Raw genomic sequence first — 13,743 nt, 5'->3', positions numbered from 1 at the left:
CCAGAGAAGGAGGCAGGGGCCCTAGAGAAGGAGGCAGGGGTCCCAGAGAAGGAGGCAGGGGCCCTAGAGAAGGAGGCAGGGGTCCCAGAGAAGGAGGCAGGGGCCCTAGAGAAGGAGGCAGGGATCCCAGAGAAGGAGACAGGGGCCCTAGAGAAGGAGGCAGGGATCCCAGAGAAGGAGACAGGGGCCCTAGAGAAGGAGGCAGGGATCCCAGAGAAGGAGACAGGGGCCCTAGAGAAGGAGGCAGGGATCCCAGAGAAGGAGGCAGGGGCCCTAGAGAAGGAAGCAGGGGTCCCAGAGAAGGAGAAAACGGTCCCAGGGAAGGAGATAGGGGTCCCAGGGAAGGAGGCAGGGGTCCAGGGAAGGAGCAGAGGCCCCAGAGAAGGAGGCAGGGGCCCTAGAGAAGGAGGCAAAGGTCCCAGAGAAGGAGGCAGGGGCCCTAGAGAAGGAGGCAGGGGCCCTAGAGAAGGAGACAGGGGCCCTAGAGAAGGAGACAGGGGCCCTAGAGAAGGAAACAGGGACCCTGGAGAAAGAGGAAGGGGCCCCAGAGAAGGAGAAAGAGGTCCCAGGGAAGGAGGCGGGGCCCCAGAGAAGAAGGCAGGGACCCTGGAGAAGGAAGCAGGGGCCCGGGATGACTGGCTAGTTTTCAATAACCTGTACAGCTGAGAGAGCCTAGATATGAATGCAGGTGTATTAGGGCCCCAGGGCTCTTCAGACCTGGACACAAGACAAACTATCTCTGATATATCAAATATATTTTAATAATAATATTTATATTTTAAACATTCTTAATAAGACTAGAATGTTTATAAGTGGGAAGTTCTGGGTAGAGCGTGGCAAACACGAGCCCAAGGCCCATTTAAGTAGAGCTGCTCTTTCTGCATCCTTCTGGGCTAGGTGATTGTGAGATTCGCCTGGTGGGTCGCACACCTGTAAGCTGGTGGTACATAGCATCCCAGACGGCTCCAGATCTTCCTCTCAGGCTCTGGTTCGGGAGGGGCTGGAGGTGACTCAGTCTGAGAACGTTTTCTTACTCCTTGTGGAGGTGAGAAAAGGGAACTCTGATCAGGGTCACCCCCAGCCTGCACCAGCCCTAGCAAGTGGTCATCTGTGTGACCAATGGATCTAGCTGTGGGTTGGAGAGTCAAGTGTTGACAGTTCCAGTGGTCCAGAACCTTCCTAAGTTAGCACAGAGGAGCAGTGGGTGGGATCATGGAGAGCTACCAGCAAAGAAGTGAGAGCCCCCCACTCCCTAGCAGGATGACAGCTTTCAGAAACACAAGGACAAAGGCTGGACTTTGGTCACAAATCCACTGAACCTGCAGTCTGTGTTCTCTGGGGTAGATGACAAGGTCATTTTGTTATAGTTGCACATTTTTCCTATCTGCTCATTGACAGGGACTTGAAGAGCAAAGAATCCTAAGAAACTCATCAGCAAGCATTTCCTTGCTGAAGAATAGAGCCTGGGGGCATTCATTTTACAAGTGTTTATTGAATAGCTGGCAAGTCGGTGTGGTGCGTGCGTGCGTGCGTACTCGATGAGCACAGATGTTCCAGAGGTTGAAGTTTTGAGTCCTATTGTACTACCAAGTCTTTTCTCCCCATCTGAAATATGACTTTTTTTTTTTTAAATCTGGAAATATTCAACTCCTAACTTTTCTGGAGTCAGGGCTTCCCTGGTGATTCAGACGGTAAAGAGTCTGCCTGCAAAGCAGGAGACCCGGGTTTGATCCCTGGATCGGGAAAATCCCGTGGAGAAGAAAATGGCAACCCACTCCAGTATTCTTGCCTGGAGAATCCCATGGACAGAGGAGCCTGGCAGGCTACAGTCCATGGGGTCGTGAAGTCTCAGACATGACTGAGCAACTTCACTTACTTACTTTTCTGGCGGCCAGAGAGGCAGATACCCCTAGGAGTCTTTATGTTAGTATAGGAAGCTGGCCTTGAGAACTAAATCACGACACTGGAAATGTGGGTAGAGATAGGAGGAAGTTGTTTTTCAGTAGCTAAGTCATGACTCTTTGAGACCGCATGGACTGCAGCATGCTAGTCTCCCAGAGTTTACTCAGATTCATGTCTATTGAGTCAGTGATGCTATCCAACCATCTCTTCCTCTGCCACCCACTTCTCCCAAGCGTCCTTCCATATCGAGGGCCTTAGAATGAGCCGCCCTCCTGGGGTTGTGGCTCCCCTGCAGAGAAAGAGAGAGGGGACCCCTCTGGGTTCTGTGGCCCCTGCCTTCACCTTGGGTAACAACCAAGTGAAGCCTGCACAGGCTATGAAGTTCATTGGCATTTCCAGAACAGCACAGGATGGATTCTTCAGGGCTGGGGGCTGGGCCCCAAGATGCAGAGGGCCTGCCTTCCTGGCTGGAGCCCCTTGTCATCTCTTGCCAAGGACTTTTTCCTCCTGACCTGTTTTCTTCCCTGAAGGGTTGTTTTTCTATAGCACGGTTCAAACGTTCAGAGTAGAATAAACTTTCATCTTCTTGCTAGAGCATCTTGTCTGTCGCTCCATACAGCTCAGCACTTCCTCTCAAACTGCTTTTCTCGTAAACCAGGGCTTTCGGCCAATAGTTTTTATGTCATTGACCTTATTCATAGCTTGTTGGCATCACTGAGTTGTTCTCACTGAGGTCAGTGAAATATTTATATTTCTTTATTTCTTGTGTCCTGCTAAAAAGTTGCAGAGAAGCTAAAAAGTAAAAAAAAAGTAAATATGATCTTAAATGCCCAGGATAGCAGGCTTGTAAGTCACTTGCAGTTAATTTTGTTGCAAACTAAATAATCTTTTTTTTTTTGTCTGCTTTTTAAACACATGTGTACATCTGGGTCCTAGATTCCTCTTTGATTAGTTTTTCCCATGAATGTTTAATTTCAATTTACAAAGTAAAAGTGGCACATGTTTTAAATATACTATTGTAGTGATATGATATATAGGATTCATCTTTGATATAGGACTGAATAAATAGCATACAGCATAAGGAAATTTAAGAATACAGTTGCAATGTATTCTTAATGCATCTTTTTAAGTATAGTTGATTTACAATGTTGCATTTAATTTCTGTACAGCAAAGTGATATACGTTCATGATACATATTTATGTTCATTTTCATATGCTTATCCTTTATGGTTTATCATGGGATATTAAATATAGTTCCCTGTGCTATACAGTAGGACATTGTTGTTTATCCATTCTGTATGTAATAGTTTGTATCTGGTAATCCCAAGCCCTCACTCTATCTCTCCCCCTTGTGGTTACTGCCATGGCAACCACAGGTCTGTTCTCTGTGTCTGTGAATCTGTCTGCATTTTGTAGATAAGCTCATTTGTGTCATATTTTAGATTCCACGTATAAGTGATATCATGTGTATTTGTCTTTCTCTTTCTGACCTATTTTGCTTTGTAGGATATCTCTAGGTCCGTCTGTGTTGCTGCAAATGGCATCATTTCCTTCTTTTTAATGGTTGAGTAATATTCCACTGTGTGTGTGTGTGTGTGTGTGTGTGTGTGTGTGTACACACCACACCTTCTTTATCCATTCATCTGTCGATGGATGTTTAGGTTTCCATGTCTTGATTATTGTGACTAGTGCTGCTGCGAACATAGGGGTGCATGGACCTTTGTGAATTCTGTTTTTGTCTGGGCATATGCCCAGGAGTGGGACTGCTGTATCACATGGCATCTTATCTTATTTTATGTCATCCCTGCCACTGTTTTGTGTTTCAGGTACAGAGCCTTCATTTTTATTTTGACATTTTTGCTGTATGCAAGTTTTCACTTATCTCGAAAGCCTATCAGCATAGTTAAGGTAAGAAATCATTCAAAGCACTTGGTTCATTTCCTGCCTGTAATCTCTATAAGGAGCAAGTTACTTTAAGAGCCACTTGTGGGGGAGGGGAGTGTGGGAGAGAGTCATGAGATAAATGGAGAAAATGGATTGTTGGAGAAGCAAGCTCTTCTGCTGCTCTGCTTTTTGGTTTCTCTTTCTCCTGAATTTAAAATCTCTAAAATGGTTTTAGGATTTATAATTTCAGGGGTAGTATATTTTCAGTTATATTCATTGACCGTTCCAGAATTCTAGATCTTAGTTAAATATCTATTCTGTCTTATATGAATTTTCTCTCCAAATATATCTGATCTAAAATTGCTCCCCAAATTGCTTCTGCAGTCATTAGGTTTTCATTCTAAGTCTGACAGTGGTTCTGCTTCTCCATTATTCTTAGAACACTGGGTTTCTGGGTGAATGATGGGTAGGCAGGAGTTATTAAGCAGGCATTTAACTCGACTTGAAGAAAAGGAGATTAAAGTAGACATTCCTACATAATAGCCAGTTATAACTTGGGGGAAAAGCAGGAATTGGAATGACATCATTTTGCCTGCAGACTGTCAGCAGGCTTGAATGACTTTTTACTCTTTATTATAGAAGGACAAGGAACTCATCCAGGGCCAAAGATAGTTCATTTACAGCTCGACTGCCCACCTCCACCGCGCAACCCTCCCCGCCCCCCCACCCCCAGTTTCTCCTCGCTGGCAGGGGTGCTGGGCCAGGACTGTAATTCCTCTGACCTTTGTGGTCGTGCATCCTCTGCTTCCCCAGGGGCCCGAGTGCTGGGCAGCTGCCCTCGTGGTCTACAGGCCAGTGGCAGCGCCAAGGCTGGTGCTTCTCTGGACAGTTCTGTGCTCCCTGCTCTCTAGCAATTTCCCACAGGATGTGAAACACAGTCCATTCACCCCAAGGATTCTGCAGTCCCTCCTTGAGCTCTAGTAAGCAGGAATTTCCCCAGCCCTTCAAGTCACTTTTAATATTCTCCCTTTTTTTGATATGCCAAGTTTTAATAACTATGGAAATGTTTGCAGACCTTAAAATGTGGCTTTCAAAAGAGAGAAAGGGACAGGGCAAGAGATGGGCCTTTATCCACTCTACCAGCATCTCTAAAACCAGTACCAAGGACCAACCACCCCTGGAAACTTAAATACAACTCCTTCCTGTCTTCCTGGTTAGAGAAATAAACATATGACTCAAGAAAAAGGCAAGTTATGAAAATGGGAGAGACGGTTGAAGGGGCCTTAGTGAGTGCTGAGCTAGAGGAGATCTAGAGCTAGAGAAGGAGCTAGAGAGGTCTGGAGCTTTCCTGAGGTCCAGGATCCATCCCAAAAAGTTGGGTTTGGATCCTGGGGCCAGCGCCTGACGTGCTAGCTGGAAGGCAGCTGTCATCCTGCAGCAGCAGTGATGGGCGAAGGGCCTGTGTTGGGACTGGGGTGGGCTGGATACCAGAGGGTCTCCTTCTGATGGTCACGCGCATCCCCGTGTAGCCAGGGAGGGATTGTTCCAGGCCACTCTCCCGGCTTCCCTGATGGGGGCTTGGGGCTTAATGATGAGGTGGTCCTGTGAGCAGCTTAGTTGCGTTTTCATCAGTCACAGCAACGACCACTGCCTGAGCCCCCAGCCTGACCAGGTGCACGTGCCCCTTGTTTAATATCATCATCACAGTTGTCCTGAGAGTGTCCCTTTGAGGAAATTGAGGCTCTGGAGCCTAATTCCTCCATGAAGGCTGGGGCCACGCCAGGTGAATTCCATGGGTGTTGGCTGACTTCAGGGTCCCTGCTCTTAACCTCGCTGGCTCAGGGTCTCTGTTGCCCAGTTGCTCAGTTTTGCCTGACTTTTTGTGACCCCATGGACTGCAGCATGCCAGGCTTCCCTGTCCTTCACCAACTCCCAGAGCTTGCTCAAACTCATGTCAATTGAGTGGATAATGCCATCCAACCATTTCATCCTCTGTCGCCCCCTTCTCCTCCTGCCCTCAATCTTTCCCAGCATCAGGGTCTTTTCCAATGAGTCAGTTCTTCCCATCAGGTGACCAAAGGATTGGAGCTTCCCTTTCAGCATCAGTCCTTCCAGTGAATATTCAGGATTTCAGGGCCTCTTCCCTGGTGGCTCAGACGGTAAAGCGTCTGTCTGCAATGCGGGAGCCAATACCCGAGTACATTCACAGCGTCACCCCCAGGTTTTCCTCAACACACAGATGGTCTGACTTAGCACCTTCAGTGCGCCTGGCTGTGGATTAGCCTAGTCAGAACCCAGGGGCTTCTTGGTCTTCTGAGATGGATGACATGTCCCACTACATGTGATACCTTCCTTTGTAATGCCTTACAAGGCTTTCACATGCCTGATTTAGCTCATCTTATTTATAAATCTAGAAGTAGTAATGATCCTGTTGACCCACGGGACAGTTTGAATTATCTCTCACCCATATTTATTAACACATTATTAACGAATAAAAATATATTTGCTTCCCTAGAATTTTGATCACCAGGGGTGGTGAATTATATAGTGATTCACATATTTTCATGTCATTTATAGTAACCTGACATGTCATGTCAGCATGAGGCTACTCTGTTTAGACTTACTGCTGATATCTGTCATTTTCTCTGATTTTAGTAGACAGCAAAAAGGAAAAATAAGTGATAAAGATGAAAACAGGTCTGGGAGGAGGTGGGGTTACAACCTCATTCTTTTTCCAGCTGCTCTAGATCTAGCCCCGCCTCCTACCTAGAGGCTGGAGGGACACTCTGTAAGGGACTCTTCCCTGCCACCCCCTGCCCTGGGCTGGGCCAGAACAAAAGCCTGAAAGCAGGGGGTTCTCCGGAGAGCTGCTGGGATCCAGGTTCTCCAGGGGGGCGGTGACACTGACCGATCTGAGTGTGAACGTTCCGCTGTCTCTGCACACACGGGAGCAGGAAGAGAAAGCTCTGAAGTCCAGAGACAGACAGAAAACAAAGCCTGAGGGACTGGAGGTGCACGCCTTGGCTTTGGAGGGAAACTTGCTATCTGGAAAGTTCCATTCTTCCTAGTATTTGTATTTAAATAGGATGCAACTCCAGTGAGAGTCTCAGCAGTGTCTTTGTTAATGGAATTAAATAATCTCAGCGTTTATATGGGCTTCCCAGGTGGCCCTGGTGGTAAAGAACCTGCCTGCCAGCGCAGGGGAAGGAAGAGACGCAGGTTCGAGCCCTGGGGTGAGAGGATCGCCTGGAGGAGGCGCAGCAGCCCACTCCAGTATGAAAAGAATGTCCAAGAATTAATGACCGAAGTGTGAAAAAGAAACATTTTTAAGCCACTGTGATCAAATTATTATGGAATTGCCTGAAAACAAACAAGGCGGTCAGTGGGATAGAAAACACCATAGAAACACAGTAGCATGGAAACAGAGGTGATGGGAAAGGAGAATTCAGCTAATAAGTGGGGATTCATCTGGAAGCTTCATAACATTGAACCTCTACCGTATAAAATAGATGGATGAATTAAAGGTTTAAATGTGAAAAATAAAAAGTACAAGTCCAAGAACAAGATCATGTCCATTTTAGGGGTGTAATGTGGGGACACCCAAAGCCATGATGAACAGAGGGGTTGAGGAGGCAGTTCACAGACAAGGGATCTGAGTTTCAGGAGCCGTACTAACTGTGTGCAAGCTTGCTGATATTTACAAGTGCAAGTTCAAGTAACAATGCATCACTTTACACCCACTAATGGGCAAAGCATACAAGACAGTGACAGCCCTTGCGAGATGTGAAGGGTTTGCAACCTTTTGGAAAGTGTCTGGGTAACACCTGTTGACATTAAAAATGCTTGTCCTTCAGTTCCTGCTTCTGGGAACTTTGTCGATAAAAATAAAAGCACTTAGGAATAAGCATCTTTATTGTAGCTTTACTGGCAATAAAAAAAAAAAGGTAAAGGGGGGTAGGAGAAACCCTGGCTGTTATGTGAACTTAATCAGCAGATGAAAGTTTGAATAAATTATAGTAACTTCATATTCCGATATGTACAACTATTTTAAAAATTAATTAGAGCAAAATCAGTTGATGCAGAAAAATTCCTCAGAGGTATTTTTGAGTAAGAAGAGTGAAAGTGTACGTAAGTCCATGTAGAATGATCCCATTAAAAATAGGCAGTGACGCCGAGGCCTCACTGTGTATTTCTGAACACCTGTGTAAGTGGGCGTGTGTCTGCATATGCAGGTGTGTTTTCATGTGGCGCCTGTGACACAGGTGAGCTGACCGCCCCCAGGCGCTGTTGTAAAGGGGGCACTGCGTGTCTGTTCCCCCCGCTCTGAGCACAGCCCGTCCACTCTTGGCTGCTGTAACAAAACCCCACAGACTGGATGGCTGCAAACTGCAGGCGTTTCTTGCTCATGGTCCTGGAGTCTGGACTTCCCCAGTCATGGTGCCAGCATCCTCACTTTCTTCCAGCCAGCAGACAGCCACCTCGTAGCTTCATATGCTGGAAGGCTGTGGAGCTCTCTGGGGTCCTTTTTTCTTTTTTTAATCTTATTTATTTTCATTTATTTTTATTAGTTGGAGGCTAATTACTTTACAATATTGTAGTGGTTTTTGTCATGCATTGACATGAATCAGCCATGGATTTACATGTATTCCCCATCCCGATCCCCCCTCCCACCTCCCTCTCTACCCAGTCCCTCTGGGTCTTCCCATTGCACCAGGCCCGAGCACTTGTCTCATGCATCCAACCTGGGCTGGTGATCTGTTTCACCATAGATAATATTTTAATCTTATTTATTTTTAATTGAAAGGTAACTGCTTTACAATATTTTGTTGGTTCTGCCTGTATCTACATGAATCAGACATATGTTCCCTCCCTCTTGAACCTCCCTCCCACCTCTGATACCCCACCCCTCTAGGTTGTCATGGAGCACTGGTTTGAGCTCCATGAGTCATACAACAAATTCCCACTGGTTATCTGTTTTACATAGGGTAATGTGTATGTTTCCATGCTAGAGTAGCATGGGATTCCTTTAAAAGGGCACTAACCCCACTTATGAGGGCTCCACCCTCATGACCTAATCACCTCCTACAGGCCTCCCCTCCTAACACCATCACCTCAGGGGTTAGGTTTCAACATGTGGATTTTGTGGGACACCAATACTCAGAGCAGCGCGGGCACCAGAACTTTCACTTTTCTTCTAGGACTGCTTTTGGATAATGCTTCCAAGAGTTCTCTTAACCCAGAGCTTTATAAAAGGAGCATGAAGGACTAGTTAAAATAAATGGACCCACACAACCTAACGCACTCTAGAAAGTTTTCTAAACATATGCACTCGGTATAAATTATGTACACACTTGTATGTGCACATGCATGCATCTGTGTACTCACACATACTAAACTCCACGTGTGATCCAAAGGTGGAATGAAGCTGACACAACCCCATCTCCCTGATGAGGCCCTAGTACCCTGCTTGATTCCTGCCACCCCTCCACCCCATTGTCACCTGTCAGCATCTTCTGGACCCCTTCCTAATTCCCCCTGGGGTTATCTCCTCCGTTAGAATGAGCAGCTTCAAGGAGGCCTTGGTCAGAGAACCCAAGAGCAAACCCATGTTTCTGGAATGAATGAGCAAACAGTTTCTCAGGGTGTAGTTGCTCAGGTTCGGAGTTTAGAGCACAGAGTCTTCATTAATGTACATTTATATAAAAGACAATTATGCCTAAATGGCTGATGGGCTGGTGCATGTCACCCATGCTTGTCCCTGCCCCTCCCCCACAAGAAGTGCTTTGTGATGTCATGGCTGTTCTCTGCCTCCTTCCATCATGTTGATAACATGTCTTCTCTTGCTCCCCACCCCCCACCTGCCAATCACTGTGGCAGTTCATTTCGTTTTGTGGTTTATTTTGCTGTTCCAGTTCCATTGTGTATCACACAGACATTTACTAAACAGTCACGAGCCCCGAGTACCAAGAACATTCCATTCTGCTCCTCCTCCCGTGGCATCTCACAACTCTTATTTCTTGCTTGCCATGTTGTCTTCTGATTGATTGACTTTTAATAACTGCCTTCTGTGTTTTGATTAATTTTATGTGTAAAAAATTTGCAAAGGAGACTGCCTTTATGAAAACAGAAGACTAGCTCCCCCCCTCCACCCAAATGATTTGATAATATGGTAAGAATCAGTTCACCTGGTGAGTTTGCTTTGTTTTTACAAAGATAATCTTAGTTTTATTAATCCTTATCTTCCTGCAAACACCAAGTTTTGGGAATATCCTCAGAACTCATTATTCTCAAGTAATCTTCAATCTTTTCTTGCTTTTGCTGCAGCCTTTCCATGGGATGGGGTGGAGATTGCACTTCTCATGTGAAAGAGCCGGGGGAGAAGGGAGCTGAATGAGAGGGGGGCAGCTGGAGGTGTCAGGGTGCCTCAGTGCGGGTGGACCCCACACTCACAGCTCAGCCAGTTTCTGAGTGCTTCCGAGGACCGAGCTCTCCACACACACCTCCACCTGCTCAGCTTTCCAGCAGCGCTGGGGTGGGCTGCACTGTGCTGGCTCCATAACAGACAGTGGGATTTCACCTCCTGTGACTTGGCCGAGGCTGGAAGCCGGAACAGCGGCACCCAGATCCCGGCTCAGAGGCTGTGCCCCTGACCAGCAACACCAAATCAAAACAGGAACCCTCTCCTGCTTGTTGATGAAACAAAAATGGGTGTTTTCTAATCCTTTCCATCCCCTGTGGATGGTGAAAGAGGGTGTGGACCTGCAGTGGGAGCTGCGTCTACAGTGGTCCTCTTCACAGACTTCCATGAGAGGCGGGTATTAGGAACCCCATGCCAGCCTTGCTCACAGGTTCTCCCCCTCTCAACACACACACACACAGCCTTTGGGGTCCTCGCATCCTGCCTGGGGCTCCTTCAGTGAAAGGTGAATAGACCAGCAGTGGCATCTGTGGGCCTGGCCCTGATGGCTTCTGGCTTCCGAGAGAAGCATCAGGGGAAGGTGGGCAGACACACCCAGCTCCTGAGGGCAAAGACAGAAGATGCTTATATCAGGTGGGTGGGGAGGTGCTGAAATCCAACTTCACGGAGAAAGGCAGGGCTGCAGGCTCTCCAGGCCCCGTCCTGAGTTCACAGTCACACCACCAGTTTCTCAAGTGCCCCAAGGGTGCCCGAGGACCCTATGGTGATGGTGCCCCACCCCCACTACCGGGAGGATGACCTCAGCTAAGGAAAGCTCTTTGCTGTGTGTTACCTTGAGTTTGGAAAGCACAACCTTGGCTGGTTTTAGGGCCATGTTTATATTATAACAGGACAGCCCAGTGATGACGACAAAGCCATGTGACCAGAGTCGCTGGGTCCTGTGGGCCAGGCCAGGTCTCAGGGGTGTGTGTCCGTGTAAAATCAGGAGGTGTCCGCTCTGGCTAACCACAGCCCTGGCCAGGCGGCCTTGTAAAGGACATCAGCCTCTTTGGTGACTCCCTTCTGAAGAGGTAGGGTGTCCACGAAGCGGAGATGGTGGGCCGGCCTCCTGGCTGTGGGGTCCAGCCAGCTGCAGTCCTGCTGCTGTGCGTCTTGACCCCAGGGTAGATGCCCCTACCCTCTTTCTGACATCCCCCAGGCCTGGCCCCTTCAGGACCTCTACTCCCCCTGAGGGCCACCTCTCTGGCCTTGAGGACACCTCCCTTCTACCCTCTCTCATACCTGACTGATTGGTTCATCTGAGCCACATGTAGCGAAAGCCCCAGAAAGCCCACAGCAAGAAAGAAGTGAGAGCTGGGGACCACCTGGGGAGGGACCTGCTGTGTGATTCCCCAGGCTGCCCGGCAGATGCGTGGAGTCCTATCTGCCACTCCTCGTGTTTCAAGGAACAAGTTACCTGTTTCAGGTCCCCATACCACGATGGCCCGGGCTGCCATACGGCACTTTTCTGAACATGGGTGTTCCTCCCTAAGGAGCACCCTGAGCTGGTTTTAGGCATGTTTTTGAGATTCAATTTGCACAAAGTCCACAGACCTCAGTGTCTGGCCTGACAAATATTATATGCTCACCCAGAAGTCATCCCCCAGGTCGAGGTCTGGCCCCTGTCCAGCTCTCGAGGGCTCCCTGTGCCTGGCCCCCATCGTCACCCCACCGTCTCTAAGTGACCACGATCCTCTCAGTGTCACCTGGATTCTCTTCCCTCCTCCTGAGCTCGTGAGCAGAGCCCTCCCAGCGTGCTCCTGTGTCAGGCTTATTTTGAGATTCAGCCTCATGTGGACCTGAAACTTGTTTCAGTGATATAAATACAGCAAGATGGATCCATGCATCTGTTTTGGGCACGTGGTCCTGGGTGCGGCCCGGCTGCTCTGAGCGGTGGTCTCTGGGTGGCCGTACGGGCTATGCTGGCCGTGTCTGTGCTCAGGAGGGGCTGGGCGCTGGGGAGCTCGGGAAAGGTCCTCATCAGCAGATGTGCAGTGGGTCCTGCAGAGACACTGCCCCAGGGGTGCCTTATCCCCTGAGAACGCAGTCACCCTAGGATGGCTGTCCCCACGCTACACCCCCGAACCCCACTGAGTTCTCTGTCTCTCTCTCTCTTTCTCTGGCTTCTGTCCACCCCACGGGTGTCCCAGGGTGAATTGCACAGCTACTGCACGGCTTCAAATGATGGGAAAGTCAGATTCAGCAGCCAGAGCCAAAAAGCCAGAGATGCCCCTGCTCACCAGCTCCCAGACAATGGGACTGACTGTGGCTGGGCCCCGTTTGGTAAGTTCTCCATCTGTTCCCCAGCCCCCACCCCTGCCCCCGTGCTCACCCGAAAGGCTTCCTCCACAGGTGGAGACCAGAGCTGGCTGGCTGGCCTGGCTCCCCTAGCCCAGCTGATCTTAGCAGTGGTAACGATGCCCTTGGATAGATGCAGCCATGCCTCCAGTTGCAAACTGGTCCCTCCTCCCAGCAAACCAGTCTCCCGCCTTCAGCTGCTGCTGTGTCTCCAGTGCCCATGTGCAGGGTTGTCCCTTAGTGCAGAGATTTCCACCCTCCAGGATCTACTGCCTGGTGATCAGAGGTGGGGCTGATATAATAATAATAGAGATAAAGGGCACAATAAATGTAATGCGCTTGAGTCATCCTGAAACCATCCCCCCATCCTGGTACGTGGGGAAATTATCTTCCATGAAACCAGTCCCAGGTACCCAAAAGGTTGGGGAATGCTGGGTTAGTGATTAAATCTACTGAAGGTCGGGCTTCCCAGGTGGCGCTAGTGGTAAAGAACCTTCCTGCAAAGCAGGAGACATAATGAGATACGGTTTCAATCCCTGGGTTGGGAAGATCCCCTGGAGGAGGGCTTGGCTACCCACTCCAGTATTCTTTCTTGCCTGGAGAATCCCATGGGCAGCGAAGCCTGGTGGTCCATAGGGTCCATAGGGTCACCAAGAGTCGGACACAACTGAAGCAACTTAGCATGCATGCACTACTGAAGGTCACTTGCAGGTTGCATTTGTCAAAGCTGGAAGTCAGGACTGACAGGGCATAAGCTGTGGGCGGAAACAAGAAAGCTGTGCTATGGGGCTGGCCGGGGCAGGACTGGGGGGTGGTGATGCTGAAGCAAAGCCAGGGTAACGTGAAACAGAACGAATAAACTGCAGGCTCACCCCAGCGATTGGGATTTGACCTGATGGGAGGATATTTATGTAGCAATAAGTTGCCACATGGCGACTTTATTTCCCATTGCTGCATTTTCTGTGTTACCATCTGAGGACACCACCCAGCCCTAACGAGCAGAAGTCAATATTTCACTGCCCCTCTCCTGGACATCCAGGGACATTTAATGAAAGGCTAAGCAACACTCTCGCTCTCCCATTGCTTCTCGACCCATGTAGATCAGGAAAACTACCAACAGCTGCTCGGAGCCCTGGACTACTCCTTCCTGTGCGCGTACGCCGTCGGCATGTACCTGAGGTAGGTCTGGCTGGGACCGCACG

The 13,743-nt window shown here is 48.8% G+C and overlaps 1 protein-coding gene across 4 annotated transcripts in view; it reads left to right on the top strand.

Moving 5' to 3' along the window:
- SLC37A1 (solute carrier family 37 member 1) overlaps positions 1 to 13,743 on the top strand; it is a 72,597-nt gene that overhangs the window by 13,027 nt on the left and 45,827 nt on the right. For all 4 annotated transcript variants that reach the window (XM_043874226.1, XM_043874227.1, XM_043874225.1 and 1 more), the window contains 3 exons: positions 3,729 to 3,810; positions 12,394 to 12,526; positions 13,642 to 13,720. In XM_043874226.1, the coding sequence (XP_043730161.1) occupies positions 3,729 to 3,810; positions 12,394 to 12,526; positions 13,642 to 13,720 (294 nt within the window). The remainder of the gene's footprint in view (positions 1 to 3,728; positions 3,811 to 12,393; positions 12,527 to 13,641; positions 13,721 to 13,743) is intronic.

Source organism: Cervus elaphus, chromosome 19 (genome assembly GCF_910594005.1).
Source record: "Cervus elaphus chromosome 19, mCerEla1.1, whole genome shotgun sequence".
In the NCBI taxonomy this organism is placed as follows: Eukaryota; Metazoa; Chordata; class Mammalia; order Artiodactyla; family Cervidae; genus Cervus; species Cervus elaphus.
This window is presented reverse-complemented; position numbering and strand designations above follow the sequence as displayed.